General features: G+C 27.2%; 1 protein-coding gene across 1 annotated transcript in view; it reads left to right on the forward strand.

Moving 5' to 3' along the window:
- The window catches only part of LOC136976545 (protein KRI1 homolog), a 34,479-nt gene extending 18,534 nt beyond the window's left edge, over positions 1–15,945 (forward strand). The window contains exons 9-17 of the mRNA XM_067271874.1: positions 796–891; positions 5,072–5,242; positions 8,452–8,530; positions 9,660–9,748; positions 10,332–10,461; positions 11,531–11,661; positions 12,382–12,446; positions 12,517–12,615; positions 15,534–15,945. Of these exons, the coding sequence (XP_067127975.1) occupies positions 796–891; positions 5,072–5,242; positions 8,452–8,530; positions 9,660–9,748; positions 10,332–10,461; positions 11,531–11,661; positions 12,382–12,446; positions 12,517–12,615; positions 15,534–15,885 (1,212 nt within the window). The 3' untranslated portion in view covers positions 15,886–15,945. The remainder of the gene's footprint in view (positions 1–795; positions 892–5,071; positions 5,243–8,451; positions 8,531–9,659; positions 9,749–10,331; positions 10,462–11,530; positions 11,662–12,381; positions 12,447–12,516; positions 12,616–15,533) is intronic.
- Positions 15,946–26,905: the final 10,960 nt, after the last annotated feature.

The raw sequence follows: 26,905 nt of genomic DNA on the forward strand, positions 1-26,905 counted from the left end.
TAAATCTAATATTTACAGGTGAATATAGCATCCATCATGATATTTGAATATATAATTTAATATTTAAGACAAAATTTGGGTTATTTTGATCATTAAATTATTATAAATTGAAAAGGATGAAAGTAATATAGTGCTATCTATCATTAACATTAGAACTTTATCTTCTGACAATTTGTTCTCTTTTCCCGAGGAAGATGAAGCAGTAATTCTATCAAAAATACTTGCAGATATATCTTTAATTTGTATATTTTGTATACATTTTAAGTTAATTTTGGAAAATTAACACAAAAAAAAAAAAACATAGTTCTTTAATTTTAGAAATCATTGGTATTTTAATTTTACTCTGTTATAATTTTGAAATATTTTCAATTTTGTAACTTGATGGCGTAGAAAATTGCAATTATTTATTACTACAATGAAATTTTATATTAGCCTACATGTATTAAAAAATGATTGATTTATAATTTTTGTCATGCTTTGAAATCAAAATATATTAAAGTTGTGAAATGGAATTTTGTACTGTATTATATTTTATTTCTTCAATTATTACATGTAAAAAATACAAATTGTGCGTGTGTGCGTGTGCATGTGCGTGTGCGTGTATAATTAAATCATTTTCAGAAGAAATTTGAACATTCCTAAACAATGTTATTTAAAATTTTAATATTTAATAATAAATTATCAATATTGCTATATAGTACTAAACAATTGAATAGTAAGATTGCTTAAGATTGTTGTTTATATAATTTATTATTTTCAAATTAAAAAATAAGCAAATGAATTTTTATTTCTTAGATTAAAAGGTATCCAAGAACTTTGAAGGATAGTTTAAGAAGAAAAGATGACAAAAGAAAAGTGAAACGAGATGAAATTAGAGAGAGAAAAAAGGAGGTATAGAAATTGTATTAATCTTAACAGATTTTTCATTTTATTTTTTTAATATCTTAACAAATATTTGATTAAGAAAATAAATTTAAAATGAGAAGACTTATTAAGTTAATATTGTGTATAAAAAGATAACATTCACAAAATTAAAAATATTGATTTTACTGAAAATAATGAAAGAAATATATAATGTAACATAAAAATATGCATTAGTTGTATGTATATTTGCCCATCTAAAACTTCAGAGTTATAGCAGAAGAATTGGTATTTTACAAGAGAAAAAATATAAATTAAAACTAAAAAAAAATTTATTTTTTATATTAAGATTATACTTTAAACTAATAAATTTTTGCATTGAAATGATATTACTGTGTTATTAAAACAGTAAATTTTATTGTTTTTAATACTGTATTTTCAACAATCTTCTTTACACACCTGGATTCAATACAAAAACACACTTACGTAAGAACCAGATAACTGGAGTGGTTGATATTAGGGTCGCTAACGTTTTTGTAGCCCCGTCTGGGCTCTTCTTCAGGTTTTGTAGTAATAAATATATAAACCGTTATGTTGTAATAAATATAACTGTTATAACCATAACCGTTATATATATGTTGAATTTCGAAACATATTCGAAATTCAACATATGGTTTATATTTATTACTACAAAACCTGAAGAAGAGCCCAGACGGGGCTACGAAAACGTTAGCGACCCTAATATCAACCACTCCGGTTATCTGGTTCTTACATAAGTGTGTTTTTGTACTGTATTTTCAGCAATTTAACTCTAAATTAAATGCATTCAAAATGTGAGTCTAATTACTAATGTCATTAGTTTCAAAATTTTGACTAATCAAGGAAAACATTCTTGTTTAAAAACTGAAATTACAAACACACTTTAGAACTGTTGCACAAAAATAATGTTTTTGGTGAAATTTAGCCATTTTTAGGCTTTGTTTCTATATTTATAGCCTTGAAGATGATTATAGATTGAAACAAAAAATATTACTTTATTGAAATAAATTTTACTGAAGAAAGATATGCTTGTACTTTTAATAGATGCTCAAATATTTTAGTAAACAACAAACTTTAACTTTAGGAAATTATACATTATCAAATATAAACAAATATATAAAAATAAAAAATTATTATTATGTGCTTTCTTACTACTATCAAAGATGTAGCAACCAGTGAAAGTATTGCAGTTTCTTGAAATACAGTAAAACTTCTCTAACTTGAAGCTCCAAGGGGCAGGAAAAACTTTGAATTACAGACAATTCAAGTTAGAGAACAATAGAGTAAAAGATACGAATCTATTCAGAATAAGTATTTTTTACTCTATTGTTCTCTAATCCAGAGTTTGTAAGTGAAACTTACAAACTCTGTACAAAAAATATAATATAACCTGTGATATTATATAAAGAATCTTCAATAGTTTTTTTGTTTTAAACAGCCCATGGAATGCCTTTCAGCAAAATGTTTAATGTAACTAATGGAATCAAACAGTTTTGCAGGTACTATACATCTTGTTAAGATAAAACGAGAGGAAGTTTCACTTTGGACTGGAACATTGTCTGAAAATTGGTGTTGGAGAATAAATACTACTAACTAGTGTGAAAATTTCATGGAAATCCAATAATTAGAATCATTTTGGATAGAATATATATTAAAATTTAAGTCGTGGAAGTTTAAAGTAACATAAATCAGTGTCAGGGGACCATGAAAAGCTTCAAGTTGGAGACACTAAATCTCTATGCTGTTCCATTGAGATCTATCAAGTGTTTCGTTTTATTTGAGTTAAAGGAATATTCAAGTTACAGACATTTGAGTTGGAGAAGTTTTAGTGTATTTAACATAGCTGGCAGTATGCTTTGATAGTTGATGCTCCATGGTGCCAAAACTTCAACTTTGATTTGTAGTAATTGAAAATGAAAAACAAAAATTTTGTTTTTGTTGATAAACATATTTGGGTTGTTGACCTTTTAAATTTTTCTCTGCAAATTTCATTGTCACAGGTGGGTTAAATGGCACTGTAATCAAAATGGTTTCTTTCTGTGCCATTTGTATCATGAGTATCTGACTCAAAAACGATTTTAAAACTACTATAGTTTTCCATGCATATTTTGGTGCAACAATATGTGTAGTTTGTTGTATGTATAAAAGTTTCAGGTTCAGTTTCTAAACTTTCAATATGTAAATGTTTTAGTATCCTTTTCAGAACTTGTACTTATGCTCTTTGAAAAAATTAATTTAAAATAAAAGTTTTATTTTATGCAAAATATTTATGAATTTTTAAAAAAGTTTTAGAAACAATTGCAAAATTACAATAATTGCATAGAAAAGAAACATATAGGAGTAGTCTAGTATGGCAACCAAATGTAGCAGGATAAAACAGCCTTTAATTTTTGTCCAGTGCCAGCCACTTCATAAGAAACATTTTCTCTTGGCCTTAGTAAAGTTTATATTTCGTGACTTGTCTTGAAGTTAAATTTTAGCTCATGGATGGTCCTAAAGCACCTAGACAAAGTATTGATTTGACAATCAATGCTGCAAATGACAGCCAACATATTAATATATGAGCATTGTATATTAGAGTTACAATACAACTTTTTTATTTTGAAGAGAATATTAAAGAATTTCAGTTTTTCTTATTGTTAGTATCAAAGAATTTGAGTTTAGGATTTCTTTTTCAATAATCCATTTGTATTGTACAGGGTGGGGCATAATGGAGTCCCATATTTACGAGGTGAATTAAAAAAAAAACAGTACAATAATATGGAAAAAACTATTTATTCAAAGTACATGTAAGAAAGTTTTTTTTGGTTAGGTTTTAAAATGATGTTGTTAAATCTTTACAGCTGTGCCTCCTAGAGGTATTGTGTAGAGTAGCAATGAAGCACATTTTCATCTGTCTGGCACAGTGAACAAGCAGAATTTTTGTTATTGGACTGCTGGAAACCCCTGAGAACTCCACAATGACCTCTTCAAAAGCCTCTTCAAAAGCTCAAAAGTCATCGTTTGGTGTGCTTTGTTCTGTGTAGGCATCATGGAGCTTTTTTTTTTTTTTTGAAGAGGATGGCATCACTGTTACTGTGACTTCCAACCATTACTGCAACATGCTGGAGAATTGTTTGCATCCCAAAAGGAAAGAATATGATACAAGTGATTTTTGGTTTCAACAGGATGGTGCCACAGCTCATATGAACTGTTGTTCTTGCACCATTTTGACAGAGTTGTTCCCCGGTCAACTAATCTTTATGAGAAGCTGTTGAATGGCCCCCTTGCGCCCCTGATTTCAGCTCCTGTGACTTTTTTTATGGAGGTATCTCAAGGCAGAGAACCCTAAAAGAACTCAGTGAGGCCATTCATGAGGAAATCGCCAAAATTCCTCCAGATGTGCTGGTGAGAGTTGAAGAAAACGTTAAGGAACGGCTCCAAATGTGCATCATCCATGAAGACCAACATTTGGACGACATCTTTTTTCAAACCTAACCAAAATAAACCTTCTTACATGTACTTTGAATAAATAAAAAGTTTTTTCCAAATTATTGTACTTTTTTTTTTAATTCACCTCATAAATGTGGGACTCCATTATGCCCCACCCTGTATATATAAACACAACTTTGATTTAATTGGAATATCTAAATCTTTGGAAAATTGTTATATAATCTTTGTTTAATTTACAAAATTCTAAAATTGGAATTTGAAATGGAAATGCTGCAAAATTACCTGTTTTTCTAATATATAGTGTTTACTTCTCAAAATGAAATTATTTTTAAAACAAAGACTAAAAATTTTATTAATTTCTCTTTTGATCTTTCAGAATTCAAATTTATGTTAATGTCATAGAAATGTTAATTTATTAATTATTGAAACTAAAAGATAATTTTCTAAAATTGTTATGTAAACTCACTAATGTAAATATATTGTACAGTACATATCCAAAGGTTATTTTATAATATAATATATATTTACAACTTCTATTGATGTAAACAATTATTTTTAAAAAATAATAATTTACAATGTTCTATTAATATTTCTAAACGTAATTTATGTAAATATATTTATATACAATATTTATAGAATATTTTTCTTTTCATATTTTTGAATTTTTCATTCATTTAAAATTAAAATTATTTTCAGTTAACTGGGAATTAAATTAATAACAAATTTAAATAAATTTTAGGAAAAACTTAAGAAAAAAGAAGAATTAATGCGTTTGAAAGCTCTTAAACGTAAAGAAATTGAAGAAAAATTAGAGAAATTAAAAGAGATTACTGGAAACACAAAAATGGCTTTTGAAGATTTGGACTTTGATTCAGATTTTGATCCTGATAAACATGATGAAAACATGCAGGTTAATAAATATTTGAAAATTTTTCTTTTTATTTTCAATCTTTCAGATATCTTAATCTTCAAGAATTTTTCATACTAAGAATATAAAAAATATTAACCTGTAATAATTTCTACTTATAGTTTATTTTTGCAGTTACGATTACTTCTGATCATTATTAAATTTATTTCATTAAATTGTTATTTTTGTAATTATGATAATACAAAATATTACTACATTTCTTGAAGCTTTATTAATTTTATTTTATTTTGAAATAAATAAATACAGTAAAACCTTCATTAATTGGCACTCCCAAATAGCAGACACCTCTATTAACAGACGTTTTTACAATCCCCAGCCCTTCAAATAGGATATCTATTATATTTACCTCTAAATAACGTTCTCTATCATCCATAACCAATTTTGTGAAATGCAATGTCCTGCCTTCAATATTCCAAAAGACTTAATTACATACAAAATATTTTAAAACAAAAACAAAGAATTGGTTCAAATACTCTTTCAGATAACAAATTTTGCCCATAGGCATCAAATGAAGACTGGCTTAAAATTGGAATAGGGGAGGAGGGCAGGTTATGAGAAGTGGAACAATATTCTTTATCTGTTAGAGAAGTTTAGTTCGGTTAAATTGTCAATCATCATTTATTATTATACATATTAATATTATTATACTTCTATCTTCTTGTTGTAATTAAGCTTATGATACCAAAAAACTATAAACTTTTTTGAAATTATTCATTCATTCAACAAGAACCATAGTATAGTAGTAATGAAAAAGAAACTTAAGATCATAAATGATATCATAACTGCAAGAATACTGAATATCTTCCCACACTTTAAAGTGGTCAGCAAATTGATTTCATAACATGACCTTTGAACTTTCACCAAACAAACTCTGTTGTCGTAACTGTTTTAACAGCTTTATGTGGCTAAAATGTAATTTTTAATAAATCAGTTACTGAAAAAAGCAAAATTGTTCAAAAAGTTACACATACTTGATAACCCTATATTGATTTTTATTAGTTGCTTATATCATAAATGACATTATAAATGTAAAAATTCCAAATATATTTACCACCCCTTGAAGTGGACAGCAAATCACCTTAGTAGAGAGGTTGTGGCCAAAGTTCAAACTTTAAACTTGTACGACAGCAGAAGTACACATTTGATATCTGAACTCCAAGTAAAACATGTGCCACATGTTCATGTCGCACACTGATTCATGGGATATAGTTGAAAAATGGCGGAAACATTTAAGAACGATGAAGATTACCAGCATAAGTAAATAAACAAATTAAACCATTTTAAAATATTTAGAGGATGTTTAATAACACCAAATAATTATTTTTGACTTTAATTAGCATCGTGTCTTCTACCGTACGATATAATAGTAGGACAATTCCAATGCATTTTGCTTGTTCTCACTACATACTTTTGTTGAGGGAAGTAGTGGCTTATATAAATCCAAAAGCAGCTCAGAAAATTATTTTTAGAAATCTACAAACATATTACACTGTTGATAGTAGATAATGCTGTGAAAGAACAAATCTACTTCTACAGAATTATGTTAAGCTATTATGAACACAAATATATAAAAATTCTTTAAGCACTTCACATCACTTGCAAAAAATTGAATAATTAAATAATTGCTGTGTTAAAATTGTCTGTTTCTTTACAATGTTATTCGCAGATGCTTAAATAATCATTATTTTAATAAAATACATCATAATTTTAACCCAAAACACAGAAAAATGTAGACATTTCAGTTGAACTTCTCGCCATTCTCAACATTCCAAATGCCATTGTCAAACTTTAGGATTACAAGATGGTGGCACTTGACATTCAAACAAGATTCAATTAAAACAAGATTTTTACAGCTGAAAAAATAAGTAATATATTGTATATATATTTTAATTATATATATACTTTTTATTATATTATTTTATTATATGTATACTTTTTGGTATATTCACATTCCTAATGCAAATTTAATGTTTTCATAATCTATTGTATTCACTATATGATGACAAGTATATACACTCAAACCTGTTTTTGTGCGGTCTTTTTTTTTGTGCAATTTTTTATTTGTGTGATTTTTTGTGTGCGGTATATGAATTTCAGTCAAATTGATATACTGCACAAAAATAATTGCACAAAACACATTGCACATATAAAAAATCGCACAAAAACAGTTTTGAGTGTACAGTTATACAGTATAGCTGCCAGCATATATCTCCAAATAATGGACACCTCTAAATAGTGGACAAACTTTTCAGACCAGACGGTGTTTGCTATTCAGAGATTATATTGTATATATAATTTAGTTGTAAAATATGTAATAATTAAGATTTTGTAATTGATGACGAGATTTAAAAGAAGTGGAAAATGTTAATAAAAGAAATAAATTGATTTTACTATATTTTTTTATTTTAATGTAATTTAAATGGTTCATTTAAGCAGCAAAACTATTTAATAACAAGTGTTTTTGGTCTTATTAGAAGACCAAGTGAATTAGTTTTATTGAACATTACAAATGGAAGGGTTACTAATTTTTGTACAGATAAATCTGTACATCTACAGATAAATCTAGGTTTATGTAACTAATGTTTAAATAGTAGGATTGAGTGTGTATAAAATGTTTAAATTTAAAAAAATGTGATTATATATATATTCTTATAAATTACATATATAGTAATTGACAAATAAAAATGTAAAACTAATAAAAAAAAACTTTTAGTGAACTTTTAAATAGATTTTATGGAATAAATATCAAAATGATATTGCACTCTTGATCTGTTAATTAAAAGGTATAAATCAGTAGAATGACATTTATCTAAACGCACAAATAAAACATACAACATCACATTGAAACTAATATTGATTGTGAGAAAAATCTGTAACATCATTGCATGAAATACATAACAGTTTAGTTGTTTATAAAAAATATATTAGCCTCAACTTTATGTTTTAATCTCCTTAACTTAAAAGTTTATTCATTTTCTCAGTATTTAAATTAACTTAAGCAGCAATATAACAGTTTTTTTTACTAATTACTTGTAACAGTATGTAATGTAATAATCTAAAAAATATTAATAAATGTTCTAGATATCTTTCAAATTATGGATTTCTAAATTTTAAAATATTAAGCATTTTTCTATTTTTAAATTTTAATTTAATAGTGAAGCAATTATTGATTAACTAATTTATCTAAATAGAAAATATTTAATGATGAATATTATAAAGAAGAAGAAGAAATTCAAAAACCAGTCTTTCCATCAGATGAGGAAATTGATGGTAAGTTCTTTAGAAATTTAAATCTTTATAGCTGTAGAATTTAATAATTACTATTAATTTTTTTACAAGAAAATATGTATTTAATTTTATTTTTTTAAGAATAGTTATTTAAATTTTAAAATTTATCTTGTTTATGTATGCAGGAAAAAAAAATATTTATATTACTGAATATATAAAAGATTTGCTTCATTAATATTTTTTTATATTCTAGAAAAAAATAATTAAAGTTTTTAATTACTAAAACTGATAAAACAGTAATTTACTAAATGTTTTTTAAATAGAAAATAAATTTATTTTGTTTTTGTTAAAAATTTTTTAAATTTTTTTGAAATTTAAGAAATTATATAAGATTTGTGTCAAAACTAAAATTTATTGCTTTTTTTTATAATTAGTAGAGTTAAGAGAATGGTCAAGGTTGTTACTTTCAATAAATTGTAAAAAAATATTCATAAATGAGAAAGGAATTTTACAGTTCAAAATTTAACATTATTAAGTAAATAATCTTTTTAAATAAAGATTTTTTTTTATTAAAACTAAATTAATACATAATTAAACATTTTTTAGAATTATACTTCAATTAGACTTAAAGATTTTTATCTTTGTGTGAGAAATCATATCATAATTATAGTAAAATTTCGATTTAATGGACTTTGAATTTAACGGATAAAATGGACTTTATAGGGTCCAGTCAAATTTGAATTAGGGGCTCCATGTACGGTGTTGACTTTTAGACATTTTACTTTGAGGGAAATGTTTTCTTATAAAAGATTGGTTTGAGACCTCTTGTTGGTGGGGTCTCAAACCCATCTTTTATAAGAAAATATTTCCCTCAAAAATTTTTCCAGGCTTATAGGATAATATGCCACTGTATATACACTGGTGTTATAAAAAGTAGTACATGCTTGCTGAGTTTATACAAATTAGCAGCAGAATGTTAGTAATGAAAATGTAATCTCAAGAGTTAAAATATACACTTCTTAACTTTAAATAAAAGATTTAGGAAATTTTTTTTTAAGAAAAAAGAGTACTATTTAACTTTTAAAGCATTAAGTAAATTAGGTTTATACTCAATCATAAATTTTTTTATTTCTAATTAAAGTTTTTTAATTATGAAATATACATATTTTAGCTGAGAATTGGGACAATTGGACTAGAGAAAATTATGAAAATCAAGATGATGAATATTATGAACCACATTGTGAAGATCCAGATTTTATTGTGATTATTATAAATTTTAAAGAAAATTTTTAATTTATAAAGTTTTATATAAATATTTAAAAAATATATTAATATTACTAATATTTAAAATATTAATATATTAAACTATTAATTTATTGGTGATAAATTTTGTAAAAGTTCCAATAATGTCTAATCCTTCTCATCCTACATGAGAACGGTTGACTAGTAATAACAGTGTGAATAAAAATAATCCAGTTTAATTAACTTACTTAGAAGTTTTTAATTAAAAAATTTTAATTTTCCAATTTTCAAAATATAATAATTGAAAAATCATAAATTTTATTTTAGTTTTTAATTAAATTTTGAATTTCTGTTTCTATTTTAAGCATCTAAATCAGATTCAAGGACAAATATTTTAAAATTATTTCTGTTTACTGCTATAAATCTTGAATTTATTTATAATTCTTTTTAAAAATATTAGACTTATTACATTTGCTAAATTTTTTCCTTATTATGTTAAAGTAAAATTTATTTTGGTATTAAGTTATGTGAAAAGGTTAAATTCATAATTTATTTGAATTTATGTATGTGTATTGATCAAATATATTTATTATGAATATAGATGGATGCAGATTACGATCCTCAAAAAGATTTTCAAAGGAAACTTATAGAATCAACAAAACGCAGAAAAGGAAAGAGAAAATCGAAATTTTCTGAAATGATTTCTGACAAAAGACCAGAATTTGATCCTGGTAAAATAGTTTGAATTAATGTTTAAAAAATAAAAATTATAGTAAATACATTATAATTATTTATTATGAAGACTGCAGAAATTTTGTTCTTATTCTATTTCCAATATTAATTTTTAAATTACAAACTATTGTTCAACCATAAAAAATACTTTCTTATTCTGGTAAGCAAACTTTATTTTAAACAAGAAATGTTTTTGGCTAGCTTTAACCATTGTCAAGCTAATGCTGATCTAAAGCATGTCTAAAACATTTCTTGCTTAAATAAAGTTTCAGCTACTAGAATAAACAAGTTATATTTCTTATAGTTTACAGTGTGGTGTTAAAGTTTTAAATAATACTTGTACTTGAAATTATTTGAATTATAGTAAAAGAGTTAAATAAATCTCTAATAATGTAATATCTGAAAATGTATAGATGTTGAATTATCAATACTTTACAATATTATATATTAATATATAATAATTGTGCCAGTGATTATGAAAATGGTCTAAATTAAAAATGGGAAAACATTGAATTTATTTAAAAAACTATTTGTAAAATTTTACAATTACATAAAGAAATATATTTATTTTCCTTTTTATAATCAAAAAATATATTTTGACTTTTGAATTTGTAAAAATTTAAAAAAATATATCTTCATATCAAATTCAAAAAACCAAATATTAATTTTGTTTTATTTTTCTTTAACATTCTTTCATGCATGTGACTACCAGTAAAAATTTAATGAGTTCTATTTTATTTAAATTTTGTTCTATGTTGCACTCCATAACCTGAAGATGGCTGTTAAAAGACTGTTGAAAATGTCTATTCTTATAATAAATTGGTTCATTTTCACTGGATTACAGGTGTTAGTTGGTGCTTTTTATGAATCTCAACCTGTTTTACAGTATCTTTATATATATATAGTATATAACACATTATGTTTTAATAGCCATTTATGAAATGTATGAATATGGAAGATTTAAATTAAATAATAATATATTGATTTGCCAATATTTATAAAAAGAATGATTTATTTTATATGTACATATTTATTTATTTTGATATTAAATATTTTTCTAAATTCCAGAAATTAGAAACTTTGAAAGTTACCTTGATGAATATTATAAATTAGATTATGAAGATATTATTGATGACATGCCAGTACGTTTTTCATATCGAAAAGTTGTTCCAAATGATTTTGGACTTACAGTTGATGAGGTAACTAATTAGTTAAATAAATAATTAAAGTATAAATTCTATTTATGAAAAATTTTATCTTAAATTTTTAGTTAAATTATTACTGAAGTTCTGTATAAACTGTAACTCCATACAATTTTATATTGTGACTAAAAATTACCAAAAATTACTTTACAAAATTTTAAATTCTGTGCATAACTTCTGCTTTGAATAAATTTTTGAGCCAGTTAAAACACCATCTTTTGGTATGCTATATTATGACAATTAGAAGACAAATTTTTTTCTTTGGTAAAGATAAGTTTGGCACTTCAAAGTAAAATGTAGAAACAATAATAAAAATCTTGTGAGTACCATTTCAAAGCATCGTATTATCTTTATCAAAGAAAAACTTAAAGAAAAAAGTTTGAACTGTCATAATTTTTACTTGGTGCAGTTTTTTATATCTCAGATGTTTTTGTTTGGATCTTATCTTTTCTAAGCCCATCAGTGGTGGAGTGGATAAAAACACTAAACACTAATACTTGGCCTTAGATTTTCACATGATCATGTGGAGTTCTTTGGGCTTTCTTTACAAGTCTAACACCTGAATAGAAAGTTTTTCTGGGAGGTACCCTTCTATTTGCAGATTGCTCTTATGTTGCATTACCTTATCCTTCTCTCTATTAGAAAAAATATATATTTAAAAAAATAATTATAAAAAATTTATATATTGAAATTTGTAAAATGTATTTAAAATTTTAGATTTTGACAGCTGATGATAAGGAGTTAAATCGATGGTGTTCATTAAAGAAAACTTGCCAATATAGGTAAATAATGTATTAATTCATTTAATACATTTTTCTATATTTAGTTTTATGCAAACGAATTTTATTTCAGAACAAAAGAAGAAGAAATATATGATGTAAAAGCTTTTCAAAAGAAATCTCAGAATCTAAATGCAAAGAAGAAAATTTTATTGCATAGTTATCTGGACAAGTAAGTAACTTATAATTTGTCTATTTATAAATTATTAAAAATATTTTTGATATACAGATGTCCCTTGTATAACATCATTTCTACAACATGGTTTCACTCTAACACAGTTTGAAAATTGGGGATATCCCTCCATACAGCAGCACCACTAGCTGTTTGAGTGCCTGTGTGCAATACCGATTATGCTGCCCCTGTTTAACTACGACTACCGACACTGAGCTTGCCAGCAATACCAATTTGCTGCCCCTGGACGTGCTGCCCGCGTGCAGTGCACGCCTTGCACACCCGCTTATGGCAGGCCTGCCTCCATACAACATAGTTTGAGAATTTCAGAAATCCTCCATATAAAATTTCACAATTTTTAAGAGAAAACTTCATTATTCAAAAATTTTTTTTATGAGTAAGCATTTTATGTCTCAAGTTTGCTCATGGATTTTAGAATATTGAAATTTTCAATTTGCTTTGTGCCTTTTGTCAGATTTACTTTAATGAAAACTGATAATATATTAATAATTTTTTCTTCCTTGGCCTAGCTTTCCTACCAACTAGGTGTCATTGTTGTTGCTTTCAGATTTAGGCATTTAAGACTGTCAAGTTTTTTGTTTTTATAGATTAATCTTTGTAGTTAGTAACATTTATTTAGACATTTTTAGGTGTTATTAAACTGTTTTTAATCATAGGTAAGAATCATTTGTAAAAATAACAAATGATTACTTACCTTTGATTATACTGTATTTTAGTACTTGAACTGTTCCCAACTCAGACACTTCAGTAATTGAACACAAATTCTGGAAAAAATTGCTCAGTACTTGACTGAACAAACATGACCTTCTAGAACAAATTTTTGATTAACAACATATTTTTATTTTTATTTTGTCATCCATAAAATAATTTTTATGATAAAAATTCAAAACAATGAAAATGTTGCTGATATTTCTGATCAAGATCAACAAAAAAGCTTGTTTTTACACAGTATCATCATCATCTGAGATGACAATACTTTGTAAAATGAAAATGCCCTAATTTAACTAAAATTAATATTAATGCATAATACAGTACTTTTAATTGTGATTGTTAGCTAATTATTGATTGTTTTAATAAACACATTTCTGCTAGTAATGAAAAGAATAGTATTCTTTTGTTAACTTTTGGAACCTAACCTATGTTTTGCACTAGCTTTTGTTTCAAATAGCACGAATTCATATAATACAACACTTTTTTGGAACATAACTATTGGTTATTCAAAGGATACCTGTATGAACTGTTGATTAATAATTACTCTGTTGTTTGTTATTGAAATTGAAAATTGAAAGTACATTAAAGTTTTTATTAATCTACATTGACATTAATATATAAATCTATTCATAAAGTCACTTGAAACTTTTTAGTTTGGAAAAAAACATTAAAATAAACTAACAGAACATATCTTTTAATGATCTGCAGCATTATTTTAGAACTCTTTTGAATGTATAATATATTTTTGTTTCAGTTTTTCATAATGTAATTTTGTAATTTTTTGAAGACATTTTACCTAGCAAATAAGTCCAAAGTTTACTTGAAGTTAATACGTTATATTGCCAATGTAATGAAATCCATTCACAAGCAAATGATGACAACTATGTCGCAACTTGTTCTGTCAAACTGATTAGTTTTTTGGCATTGAATATAAGATGCTATTAGTTGTATGAGGTATTAAATTTAAGAGATAGTAAAATGTCAAAAAATGTTTATCTTAGAATTCAGCCAATATGGTAGATTAATTTAATTACTAATAAGTCTCAATTTATCATTAGCATAATAATCATTGATTTAAATGCCAAGCATATTTCATCTTTAAAAAAAATAATAAAATGAAGAATTTTGATCCAGTTTCGATTAGTGAATTTGTTTTCTATTAGTCTTTTATATCAATGTGCCTTGAAGCCATGATACAATAATTAAATTTGCACATGGAATGATAGTGAAAAAATAAAAACTTCATTACATCACAGCACAAGGATACACCATTGAAAAACAGTTTCATTTCAATTGTTGCATATTAGTAAAGTTGTAAAGCCATCTCCAACAGAGATCAACTTTCATTAATTGCCAGACTGAGTTAGCCATTTTCTGATATAACATTTGTGATGATGTGTCCTTATGCCATGATTTTGTAATGAATTTTTTATTTTTTTCAATACCAAACCATGTGTAGAATTTGATTACTACTGCATGCTGGCTTTAAGATGCATTAATTTTTTTCCAACAGAGTACATTTTATTAACTATGCCTTACAATAATTTTTGGTTAACGTTACCTTAGGTATACAAAATGGCGGCTCGTCTCTGACTCCAGCATACAGAAGCGAGGAAACAGTGGGACGCACGTTTTCTAAACCTAACCTATTCTAATAAATTATCGTAATTATTAACAACTAAATTATTAGAATAGGTTAGGTTTAGAAAAAGGGGCGTCCCCACTGTTTCCTCGCTTCTGTATGCTGGAGTCAGAGACGAGTGCCATTTTGTATACCTAGGGTAACATTAACCTAATTTTTAAAAGTCATACTGAAATTTTAAGTTTGATATTCATTTTTAAATACTAAATTTAAGAATGTTTTAATTCTAATTAATTTTACAAAAATAAGAGCATTCTAAATGACTGAATTAAGTTTTTCTGCATGAAACCAATTTGGTTTTCAGAAACATTAGACTCTCATTTTAATTGCTTTTCAATAATTCTCTCCTAGATTTTCATAGTGTGACATGAGTTTGATATTTCTATGTAGATAGCACTGTTTGTATATAAGTATATAGCATTGTATATAGCATGTAGCTATGTTGTTTCTAAGGAAACAAAAGCTATATTTTATTAATAAAAATAATTATGTTGAATTTTAAAATTATAAAACTTTAATTCTTAATTTATTTACTTTTTATTAGGGATGATGCCCAAACATCAGTTTTAAAAAATGAAAAAACTCAAAAACTCAAATCTTTAGATAAAAGTGGAGAAGGAACATCAAATCAGCAAAAAGTATCAGATTTTATTGATAATAAAACATCATCTAATAATAGTTATAATAAGAAGAAGTGGAAGAAGAGAAACCTGATAGATAATCCTCCTGAAACAAAACAGAATGACACATATAACATTCACAAAAATAAAAAGAAGAGATATAAAAGCAAGAATTTTCAAGTTAATAATAACTGTGGGTTCTCAGATAACAGATTAAAAGCTTATGGTATTAATCCAAAAAAATATAAAAATAAATTTAATAGGAAAAAAATGTAAATATTTTTTTATATGAGCATTTGTAAATAAAAACAAAAATATTTTATTAAATATTATTACTAAGTGATTTTTCATCTTTAATTATTTTAAAATGTTATTTTTAAATTAATGAAATAGTGTAATTTCTCGAAAATGCACACAAACAGATAGAAAGCCAGATTTTTATCTTATATCTTTCTAAGTCAAATACTGTGTTAATTCCAAGCCTTATCGGGCACAGAATATATGGTTTGCCATATGATATGGTCTTGTTAAGTCGATAATGTGGGTAACTCGAAGCTATTTTCCCATTGTAGTGAAAACGAAGATCACAGACTCTTTGATAGATCTGTGATCTTCATTTTCCCTTGTATTTTGTGTGAACACACAGATAAGATAAACACTGTGGCTCCATGCCAAAAACAACACAGCATTACAACCTCTCAACGTCATCCTTTTACTGTCCAGTTCAGATTGGGACACAAGGTGCCTTGACAACGCACTCAAAAAACGTCATAAATCTAGAATAAGTATATCTAGATAGTTAACTGGAGAAATATAAGGAAATCTTGTAGACGTTAGCGACACTATTACAGGCTAACCGAATTAATTAGAATTGCCAGATATTATGTATATCACGTTCTTTTTATGATTCACGTAATGTAATAACGTATGCGTCTTATTGCTATATTATATAAAAATTATAGCGGTTTCAATAGACCGAGACTGTCGATGACAATGCAAAAATAATACAACGTTACAATAATAATACATTTGTCACGCTTGAATAACTACGGAGATCATTAGTATTACATATAATAAATGGGAAATTTACAGTCACAGAAAGCAGAAAATCGGGGACTAAACTGGTTAAATCTAGGATTTTTTCCCCCTAAATTTCGACTTAATGAGATTTTACTGTGCATGTTTATTTATTTGAATTAGAGGAGAAGAGGAAACTTATGATTTTGAAATAAAATAATTATTTTAAAAAATTCCACGAGAAGTGAAGGTTAAATTCAAGCACACTATTATAAAAAAATAAGCATTGTATCTCTCAATGTAGATGATGATTGTGTTACGTGACAGCCATTTCTAGTTTAATTTCAAATCTTCCATTCGATTAATACAAACAATGCACGCATCTGTAACTGAAATATCTGGTTGGTTCAAAGTTTGAAGCTTAACTCCCGTGCTTTTTGTCGAAAATTTCTGAAATTTTGCAAGGAGGTTTGTTTATTAGGGTGATTGATGCTATTAAATTTTGGTGGTCAAAGGTCGTGGAAGTGGGAAGATAAATGGAGTCATATCTTGAGTAGGGTCGGACCTAATGAAGATTTTACTCGTTATTGGGCCGCAATTTTCAAAAATTGTAAATCTATCGCGTTCTTTCTTAATCTTGAGACCAGATATAGAAAGCTTAGGGGCAAGAGACCACGATTAACTATATACGAAACTTCTAGTTTGTACCGAAGTCACATTATTTCAATTCAAAAATTTTCTTCTGAACAGAGGTGACCGGAATGATTATTGTTAACAGGAAAAGTATGATGTACAGGGGCAAGACACTACTAAAATGATGAGCATTGTGGCGAAAAATTGCAGCCCGGCATTGTAACGATGTCAGAATAAATACTAGCTCATAGTTTTTACGGTATCTAAGTTCCAATAAATTAACATAATTCGACTATATAGATTTATATAAGTTTTTTTCCAACAGAAAAATCGTTAATAAAAAAGGAAATTTAAAAACAACAGTGAATGATTTATTTGAATTTAATATCATGGATTTTAAATTCATGGATCTGCAACAGAAAAGATGAACCCTTCAAAAACTTTGCGTATGTCCTACAGTTTTCTATTACGGCATTGTCAGTGGCGCCTACTTTTCGTAATTCTTGTGGATCCTGCTCGGGTTTTGTTCAATTCGCATTCGGTAACCCACTGTGTATTGAGAATAAACCTTATAAGATATTTGCAAATCACTTTTTATACACTATTACTATGCATTTAAGAAGTCTAATGTCAACTAACATCAATTTTAGAAGCATTTTTACGAAGTAGATGGTGATAAATTTAAACTTCGGCTTCACCTTTCGAAGCCATTATTAATTTAAAAATAAGATTTGGAGAAGCGATTTTTACCGAAACGAGACAAGGCAGAAATGCTCGTTTTACAGATAGAAATTTATGTCGATAAGCTTTGAAAGTCGTTAAGAAAAAGTTAATCCTCTCGCCTAAAAATTATCAAAAGTAAAAGTATAACATGAAATTTCTTATTTGGGAAATTTTCCATAAAAGAAAATTCACAATAAGCCAAAACAGTGCAATACAAACCGTTCTGATACATCAAAACTGGTAACAATAATCAATGATCAAACATCGCCTTTATGATTGTTGGAATCCCGAAGCACTCACCACAGCTATCATTAATAATAATATAGTATTACTAAAATGTTTGCTAATAATCTCAAAGTCTTTTTTTTACTATTTTTAAGATCGTGGGTTCACGGTAAAAGAGATTAATATAATTAGTCTTTTGTCGTGAGTTCTTGTTTGCCATTAACATTTAAAGTCGTGTGTATATTCTAAGATTTTCAGAGCAAATAAATCACCAATTTTTATTATTTAGTATTTAATGAGCTTCGAATGTATTTGATGTTCAAATCATAAACAAATTACTTGTAGCATAACTATTTGAGATTACGCTGTAAAATGTTTTTGGGTTCCCTACAAATCATAAATTTTTCAATAGTCTTTTTTTATGCTTTACGAACAAACTTTACTTGATTACCTTTATTTGATTAATTATACAGTAAGTCCTCTACTTACGAACTTAATCCGTTCGTAGCGGTCGTTCGCAAGTCGAAAAGTTCGTAACTCGAAAAGACGATGTTTGGCGCAAAAACTCAAATACAACGTTGTTTTTACAATTATGTAATGTTTAGGCTACTTGAATAATGTTGAATTAAGATTGTTAAAGGGAAGTATAAATTCAAATCAATCACATGTACAGTACATTATTAAAATTACTCATTTAAAACAACTACAAATGTACATATGTATGTACTGTAAATGTTTTAACGTAAAACTTCAAAAATAAACTTGACTATACATAAAAAATAACCAACTGCACTTTAACCCGCCATCTGTCGGCTTTGTTCGTAACTTCGAAAGTTCGTAAGTCGAATGTTCGTAAGTAGAGGACTGCCTGTATTTATATTTATAAAATTATACATGGTTTAAAAAATTTAATTATCCTGGTAGCACGGGGACTTCCGAAGGCATATATTATGGGTTCTATGAACCCAAGTTACTCAACTAAGAATTACACAAGTTAAATTCCTGCCGCAAAAATGATTTCTGCATATTTTTATTTTTTTATCTCTGAAACTTTTAAAAATTACTATTAAAATAAATAAACCTAATCAATCCTCGAGTTCATAAATTGTGAAAAGAAAATGTATAACATGGAACAGTACACAAAGCTGATGTTATTTAGAAATTTTTCCATAGAAATCACTTGAGCGTGAAGCATAATAAATGTGACCAGTACAAAATACAGAATTGTCTACTACATCCGAAATTATCCGTAACTATAATTATAATAATAAGTCTAAATCGTTGGAAGGCTTTGCACTCATAAAAAATTTTTTACGTGTGTAGGAGCACTGAATCACTCATGGAATCGGCATCACCGATAATCATCATTTAAAATATATCGAATAAAATTGTGTGGTGAATAATTTAATTTCAAAAGTTTCATTTTTTTTTTTAAATGTAAAACAACATTTATAATGGAATATTAGCCTTAATATGGTTAAAATTCATATATCACTATGTAAAAGTAAGAATCAATCTGCTACTAAATCCCAAATTTTATTAGGTTTTGTATTGTTCATATATATCCATGCTATAGTTATCAATTTGTAACGATATTTTTCAATATGATCTTCAATTTATGCTTCTCTTTTTGATGTCTTGATGTTTACAATTTTTCTCTCAACTTATACCATAGTATTTCATCCTGGGAGAGATTTTAGGAATTTTCCTGTTTTAAATAGTAATACTTTTTTTAGAAATTCTTTTCTATAGTTTCTGAGAAGTGAATCGACCTTACTATATCAGAGATATTTGAATTCTTGTTCAGACTATCTGATTTACAGAATTACTCAATGCAGTAATACTTTATGGATTTGAATAAATTCATAAAGGATTAGAGAATTTAAGAACAGGAAATATAAAAAAAAGAGAGAAAATACTTTTATAGAAACGTTCACAAAAATCATGTTATGTTAATTAGCTTAACAATTGCATTAAATTTCTTATCTTGCTGGTTATTTTTACCACAAATTCTGTGTAACTCTATTGCAGATCTTTCCTAGTAATGTACACATTAGGGTTTCTCATTTCCCAGTCTTATGCTTGTAAAAAAAAAATTAATTATTTTTAAGATATACAAAATATCTTGAAATCAAATGATATAATTATTTTTAAAGTAATTAATACGTTCTGCAATCTCCAAAATCATATTAATAAATACAAATGTATTCTGGCAGTTTATGAGTTAATGATACTTTCTATTTGCAAATTTCCTCAACCTTAACGTAAAATAAGAAAAAAGTGAATTTTTAAGATATTTGCGAGATTTCCCGTTAAAAAAACAGCCGTGATCCCGTTTGAGAAACCCTAGTACACATCCTTATTATTCAATGATAAGATAAAAATGCAAGTTTTGAAGTAATTAATTTAACTTTGTTCGTCGAAGAAAGTTACAAAATTTCCAAATATTAACCAATTGTAAATCGTAATTTAAATAATTTTATAATTCTTCATTCGAAAAATGGGTTTTGATGTTGTAAGCTTTCTCAGCATAATTATTTATTAATTGATATTTCTAAAACAGTTTCGTCTGAATTAAATTAAGTATTCTGAAATGAATTTCTATAGAATTTAGAAAGTTAATAAATGTAATGAATTTTAAATAAAACCTGAAGAAGTAATAATAGAAAATATATTAAATTAATAATAATTTATATTATTTACAGTTTTTATAAAAATTTAAATTCTAAGAATTATTTATAAAATGAATAAATTGTGAAAAACTGATAATTGTGGCCTATAAAAAATCTGTTGGCCTCCTTTTTATAATTATATACATATAACATTTGTTTTTTTTTTTTTTTTTTATTTCAGCATATGTTAAACAAATGAAAAAGAGACAAATGTTCAACATATGTTGAACATTTGTTTCTTAAATAACAACTAACCGTTAGAAAGCTATACATCCACAAGAGCCGAATTATCGGGCTAGAGTTGGCTATAATAAATAAATAATAAATAAGACAATTTGGCACTAGAGCTTGGCGCCTAACGCCAAGCTCTAGTGCCAAATTGTCTTATTTATTATTTATTTATTATAGCCAACTCTAGCCCGATAATTCGGCTCTTGTGGATGTACATTTGTTTCTTGTTTAACAATGTCATCTTGGACTTTCCAACAATAACAATTCTTGTTTAACATCTTTATCATTTGTTCAAATGATAAAGACGTTAAACATAGCATTATACCTGAAAGAAAACATACATTACATAGCATATAACCTGAAAGAATAGAAAATTTAAATTTTAACTATAATATGAAACAAAGAAACGAAAGCAAACGTGAAAAATAATGAAGAAAAGTCTATATATAATACTTTTAGTATTTTATATATGTATTAAGATCATATAATACATTTTTAATCTATAGTGCTTTGAAGTAATAAGCATATCAAAATAAAGGAATTCAGGTCAAGGAATCAGATCTATGCTTTACATTCCTATATTTTCATATTATTTTCTTATATTGTATTAAGTGACATGGATTTATTAATCACGAAATGTATAATTAAATTATAAGATGAAAAACACGCTGAAAAAATCCACCTTACACGAACACTTTCGTAAGATAAGGATCGATATCCATAATCAAAAAAAAAAATGGCGCAAGTTTATTCAAAAAAATAAAATAAAATACGATTTAATTTATGAAATTTCAACATTGAATAAGTAACCGTATTATATATAGGGCCTATATTTCCTTTTATTAACTATTCAAAGTGTATTTAATATAAATATAGGTTCAATTTATAAGTTAATGTCAAGAACTAATAAACAAGTAACACAAATTCTGAGGTATCTTGAATATATAATACCAATAGATATTTTAAATAAATTCTTTATTTCTTCATACATTTCTTGGTATTTATTACATTTTGTCCCATTTCCTTGAAAGAATCTTCATGTGCGCTGTCAAATATGACATTTCATGTTATAATACATTCATTTGTTCATACTTTATTATTATAAACAATGCTTATTTTGTTTCATTTTGCCTTTAATAAGCTTTGTTTAATACTTTAGTCGTGTTGTTATTCATATTTATTTTTTGTTTTCTTTTTTTAGAGATTGTTCTATATAGGTTGAAGGTCAGATCAGAATGCATGGTTTATTTTGGAAATTTTTATATACATAGACATATCATTTGATAAGGACAAATTGTAAAAGCAAAAATAGCAAAATAAAATATGCTGGTATATGCTTTCTATCGTTTTTCCTCTCCTTTCCGAATGAAATTTAACGGTTCAGTGAGATACTCTTATATTCTATTGATTATTACTTAATTCGATATAAGTAAATTTGGTCTTTATTCTTCATGATACAGGCGGTCCTCGACTATAGGACATTGGACATTCAGAAAACTCCCGCTTTCGTTCATAACAACTCTTCTAACTCAAATTTCGTACACAAAATTTGTACAAAAATTTCGGGCTTTCTTCCAGCTTTCATTTCGGCATCAAAATGATTTGCGAAAATTAGGTTTATGTTCGTGTTGTGTTTAATTTTTAAATAATTTTTGTGCATCGTAACATATTCATTGTAAAAAAGTAACATTTTCTACATTTATAAAAGATTTCATATACTTTTTAAAGCTTTCTGGAAACGAAACTCCATTTATAACGTGCAACTCCATTCTTCGATGTTTGGGCTTTCGATTTTCGTACATATTTTTTAGGAACGCATTAAGCCCGAAAGTGGGATTTGCTTGTATTGACTCTGTATATAAGATGGATCGAATCCATATTATATAACAGAATAAACCAACAGTAAGATGAATACCAATTCATCTTTCTCTTGATTCCCTTTTTATTCTTTTAAATAACTGCTTTCGGGGTTTTTTTTTTTATTTTAGTTTCTTTCGGTTTCTTTTGTGTACTGCTTGCAATGTTTCGCTCTCTACATTAGGTATTTTTTTTGCCATTCTAAACTCTTCCATTGTCTTTTATTTATTTTATTTTCTCTTACTGTTTGGAACGAGAATAGATAGATTTTCAATGTTTTCAATGTTACTTCTTCAATGAACTCGAACTCCCTGAGCCTGAAATATTCTCAAACACTACGAGTATCTTTATGTTCCTATGTTTGGAATCTATTTCATCTTCTAATTCTTTAGTATAAATTTCTGTTTTGAGATTGTCAGTACGGTACTGTTTCTCGAATGCTTTCGTTTGATGTTTGGTTGATATTGTCCTCAGCTTTCAGCTGGGAAGTGATCCTACTTTTCGTACAATCTGATATCCGTGATTATGGTTCGTCTTCTCTTGTTTATTATAGTATGATTGATCTGGTTTGCTTTTTCATCTGAGATATACAGGATTGCGTATTCATTTGTTTGTAAAGAAAAATTACTTGTACTTTTAATAATCTATTTTTGTATGCTGAAAATGATAATGGTGCCTGACTACTATCATATTAGTTCGGCGCCATTATCATTAGTACTTTTATTTAAATTTCTCTTTTCCGATTGTTGATTTCCAGACATCTTCATATTGTAGTATTAAGATTATTTTGCAGTCATATTTGGTTAATTTATTACATTTCTTCCTGATCTTACAAGTTAGTAAAAGCTACATTTTAGCACTTAAGTTTTGGTGCGTGTAGCCTATCATTGATGAAGAAAATATTGAAAATTTCCCTTTTATCTGGAGGAATGAAAGTTGCCTGATACGTATTTTACCTTTCCTATCGATTCTAGATATTCTCTCTTAATATCAAGTTCGTGTTTTTCTGTTCCCTATAGAACATTAGCGAGGTTGAGGCCGAAGTTCTAAACGCGAAAACGTGTACGTCGGACGTTCAGCGCCGCTTTCCTGTAAGCCTAGAAGTTTGACAATGGCGTTTGGATAGTCAGTGGAATCATGCTCGACATTCCAAACGCCATTGCCAAACTTCTAGGCTTACAGGAAAGCGGCGCCGAACGTCCGACGTACACGTTTTCGCGTTTAAAACTTCGGCCTCAACTCGCTATTATGTGGAACTGGCTTTTTTTATGACCAATTTCAGTCCATTTTAATTCCTTATGTTAAGATTATATCTGGCATTTCTTTCGGAGTGTTTTTAAGAGTTTTTATTTTCTATTGGCTACCCTCGAAATAAAGGACTAAGACTTTGAACTTGGAATGTTGTAAATTTTAGTTTTTTATTACGAATTCGAGATTGTTTGTTATTATAACGGTCCGTTTAATTATAATAACTGGAAAAACTTGGATTATGATATATGATCTACCTAGAAGAGCAGTATTAGGATCAAGTTACTATACCGGAAAGCCGCCCAGTGTTTACCAGAAACATTGCAAGGAAGAATGATTGTTCTTTGCCTCAGATGGTGCTTTTGGTGCTACAAGCAAGTTTCATTTGTGGGAATGCTTAAAACGTGTGGTTTATCAAGGACATATTGCAAATTTGAAAGACGGTATTATGGATGTGAGAAGCATCGTAGAGGCCATTTTGTTGGCCATCGAAAACACGGTTTATCGCCTTTAGATCTTACACCTTCTCTGGGCCGTCGAGAGGGGAAAGCTGAGGAAACTTTTCCCGGAAAATAATAAGAGCCTGTGGTGGTTCCTATAACTAAAAATTAATGTCATTTTTACTAACAAAAAATAAAATTTTTGCTACTCCGTTTTTATAAAGAAACATTCCAAGTATTCATTTGTTCAATGAAAAACATGGCAAAAAGAGGGTTATACTCCGGGCTTCATAAAAGCTCTCGACGGTCATACACTTTCCGAATAGGACAAAATTGAGCAGTATCCTCTGCATGACTAAGGACTCTGTACAGCATGAATATCTTTAGAAACATAGCAAAATGTTTGTTACTTGTAGCGCCAAAAATGCTGTAGGTTTGGTACTAACTTTTTGCGGAAATCTCTTCCGCACGTGCTGAAATGTCACCATACAAAATTCGATTGCATTTAGACTACTAAATATCCTTCTAGCTATCGTTGAATAGGAATAATTTACAATTACCTGGTACTTAAAAAGCAATCTCTACGAATAGAATGCAATCAAAGACGTAATTTAATCACGATTGTATTGAGGCAATACCGGATACTTTGTCTTACAGAAAACAAATACGGTATCTAGAAATCTTTAAGATGGAAATAAACAGAATAATAATACTACCGAGATCATAATTTATGATTGTGAAACACGATCACTCCTCAAATCACTGTAAAAACAAAACCATAATCTTTGAAAATAAAGTTCTGAGAAGAATCCTTGTCCCAGAGGAAGATGAGATCACATTAGAACATAGAAAATTTTATAATTTAGAAACAATGAAAAAATATGGCAAGTAGGTACTGTTCGACATTTATGTAAGGAACTATACTGCCTTTGCCATACTTTCCCACAATTATTAATATATGCAGTTTTCGCAAAAAGATATGTTAAGCAGATTCTAACGGGAATGCTAGTCATTAGGAGGAAAGTTGACAGACAACCTTTAAGATGAGAAGATGATGTTAAGAAGGACGTTGAAATAGGAGGCTTAGAAAAAGAGAGATGGAGAGAGATAGCACAAGAGAAACGTATAAATCAGTTGTACTGTACAAGCGGTCAAGGACTTTCGCTAACGCTGTGGAGCGGTAATGGCAGTCTGATATAGAAATATCAGTCACTTTAATGTTAAAACATTTGATGAAAAAATTATTATCTAAAGAGTAAAAAACGTCTGAAGTCATTTCATTAATGTCGTTATCAGGAAAATAAGGAAATTATTTATTTGTTTACTGTAAAAGCCAGAAAGTTCTCTTCATAAAAAGGTATCCATGATTCATTTCATAATGTATCTTTAATGCCACAAATGCTATCATGCTGTAACAAATTTTCAAAATTTGGAGAAATATAATTTGTTTAAAAATTAAAATACGATATTTAAAGAGCCACAGTAGTGACATAAATTTGAAAGCTTTAGTCATTTTTCGATTGCTCTTACAATCACTTCCTTTACAATTTAAGTTTATATAATTGAATTTTTGAATTAATAATTAACAAAACGCTATAAAATAAATTTATTTACAGTATTCACTGATTGTGCTTTATCACTTTAGCCTATATCTCAGAATCTACAGACATTTTTGGTGTAATTTATAATAAATAAATAAATAAGAATATGGAGTAACATACTTATAATTAAAATAATTTCCTTTGTATTATATAACTTTATATAATACAGATGTTTATACAGAACAAGTTACACAACGTATACATTGTTCTTTTCATATTTTCAAAATTTACTGGTTTTATTAACTGGATATAGGAGTTAAACGGTACGGGATCTTTAGTAACCATAATGACATCTTTTCATTTATTTGCAATAACCAAAGGTCTATTGTATTACCATTGTTAAAATTATCAGAAGTTAAACACGTTTATTACCGTTATTAACCGTTATTTAATTCTTAATTTAGTTTTATAAGCTGAATAAATGCAAAATAGCTATCTTTAGTAAATATTCAATAATTTTCTTTACTTAAAAAAAAATTAAATAATTCGGGGTTTTATTTTATCAATACGTAATCAGCATTAGGAAATTATTTAATTAAATGTAATTTTAATTAAATTACAAAATAAATATTTTTTTAGTAAATTCCGTACGATTCATCCAGCATTTGCCTTTCGGGTTATTACATTGAGATATAGTTATATTATCGAA

Source organism: Centruroides vittatus, unplaced genomic scaffold (assembly GCF_030686945.1).
Source record: "Centruroides vittatus isolate TY-2023 unplaced genomic scaffold, ASM3068694v2 contig_401, whole genome shotgun sequence".
NCBI lineage: Eukaryota > Metazoa > Arthropoda > Arachnida > Scorpiones > Buthidae > Centruroides > Centruroides vittatus.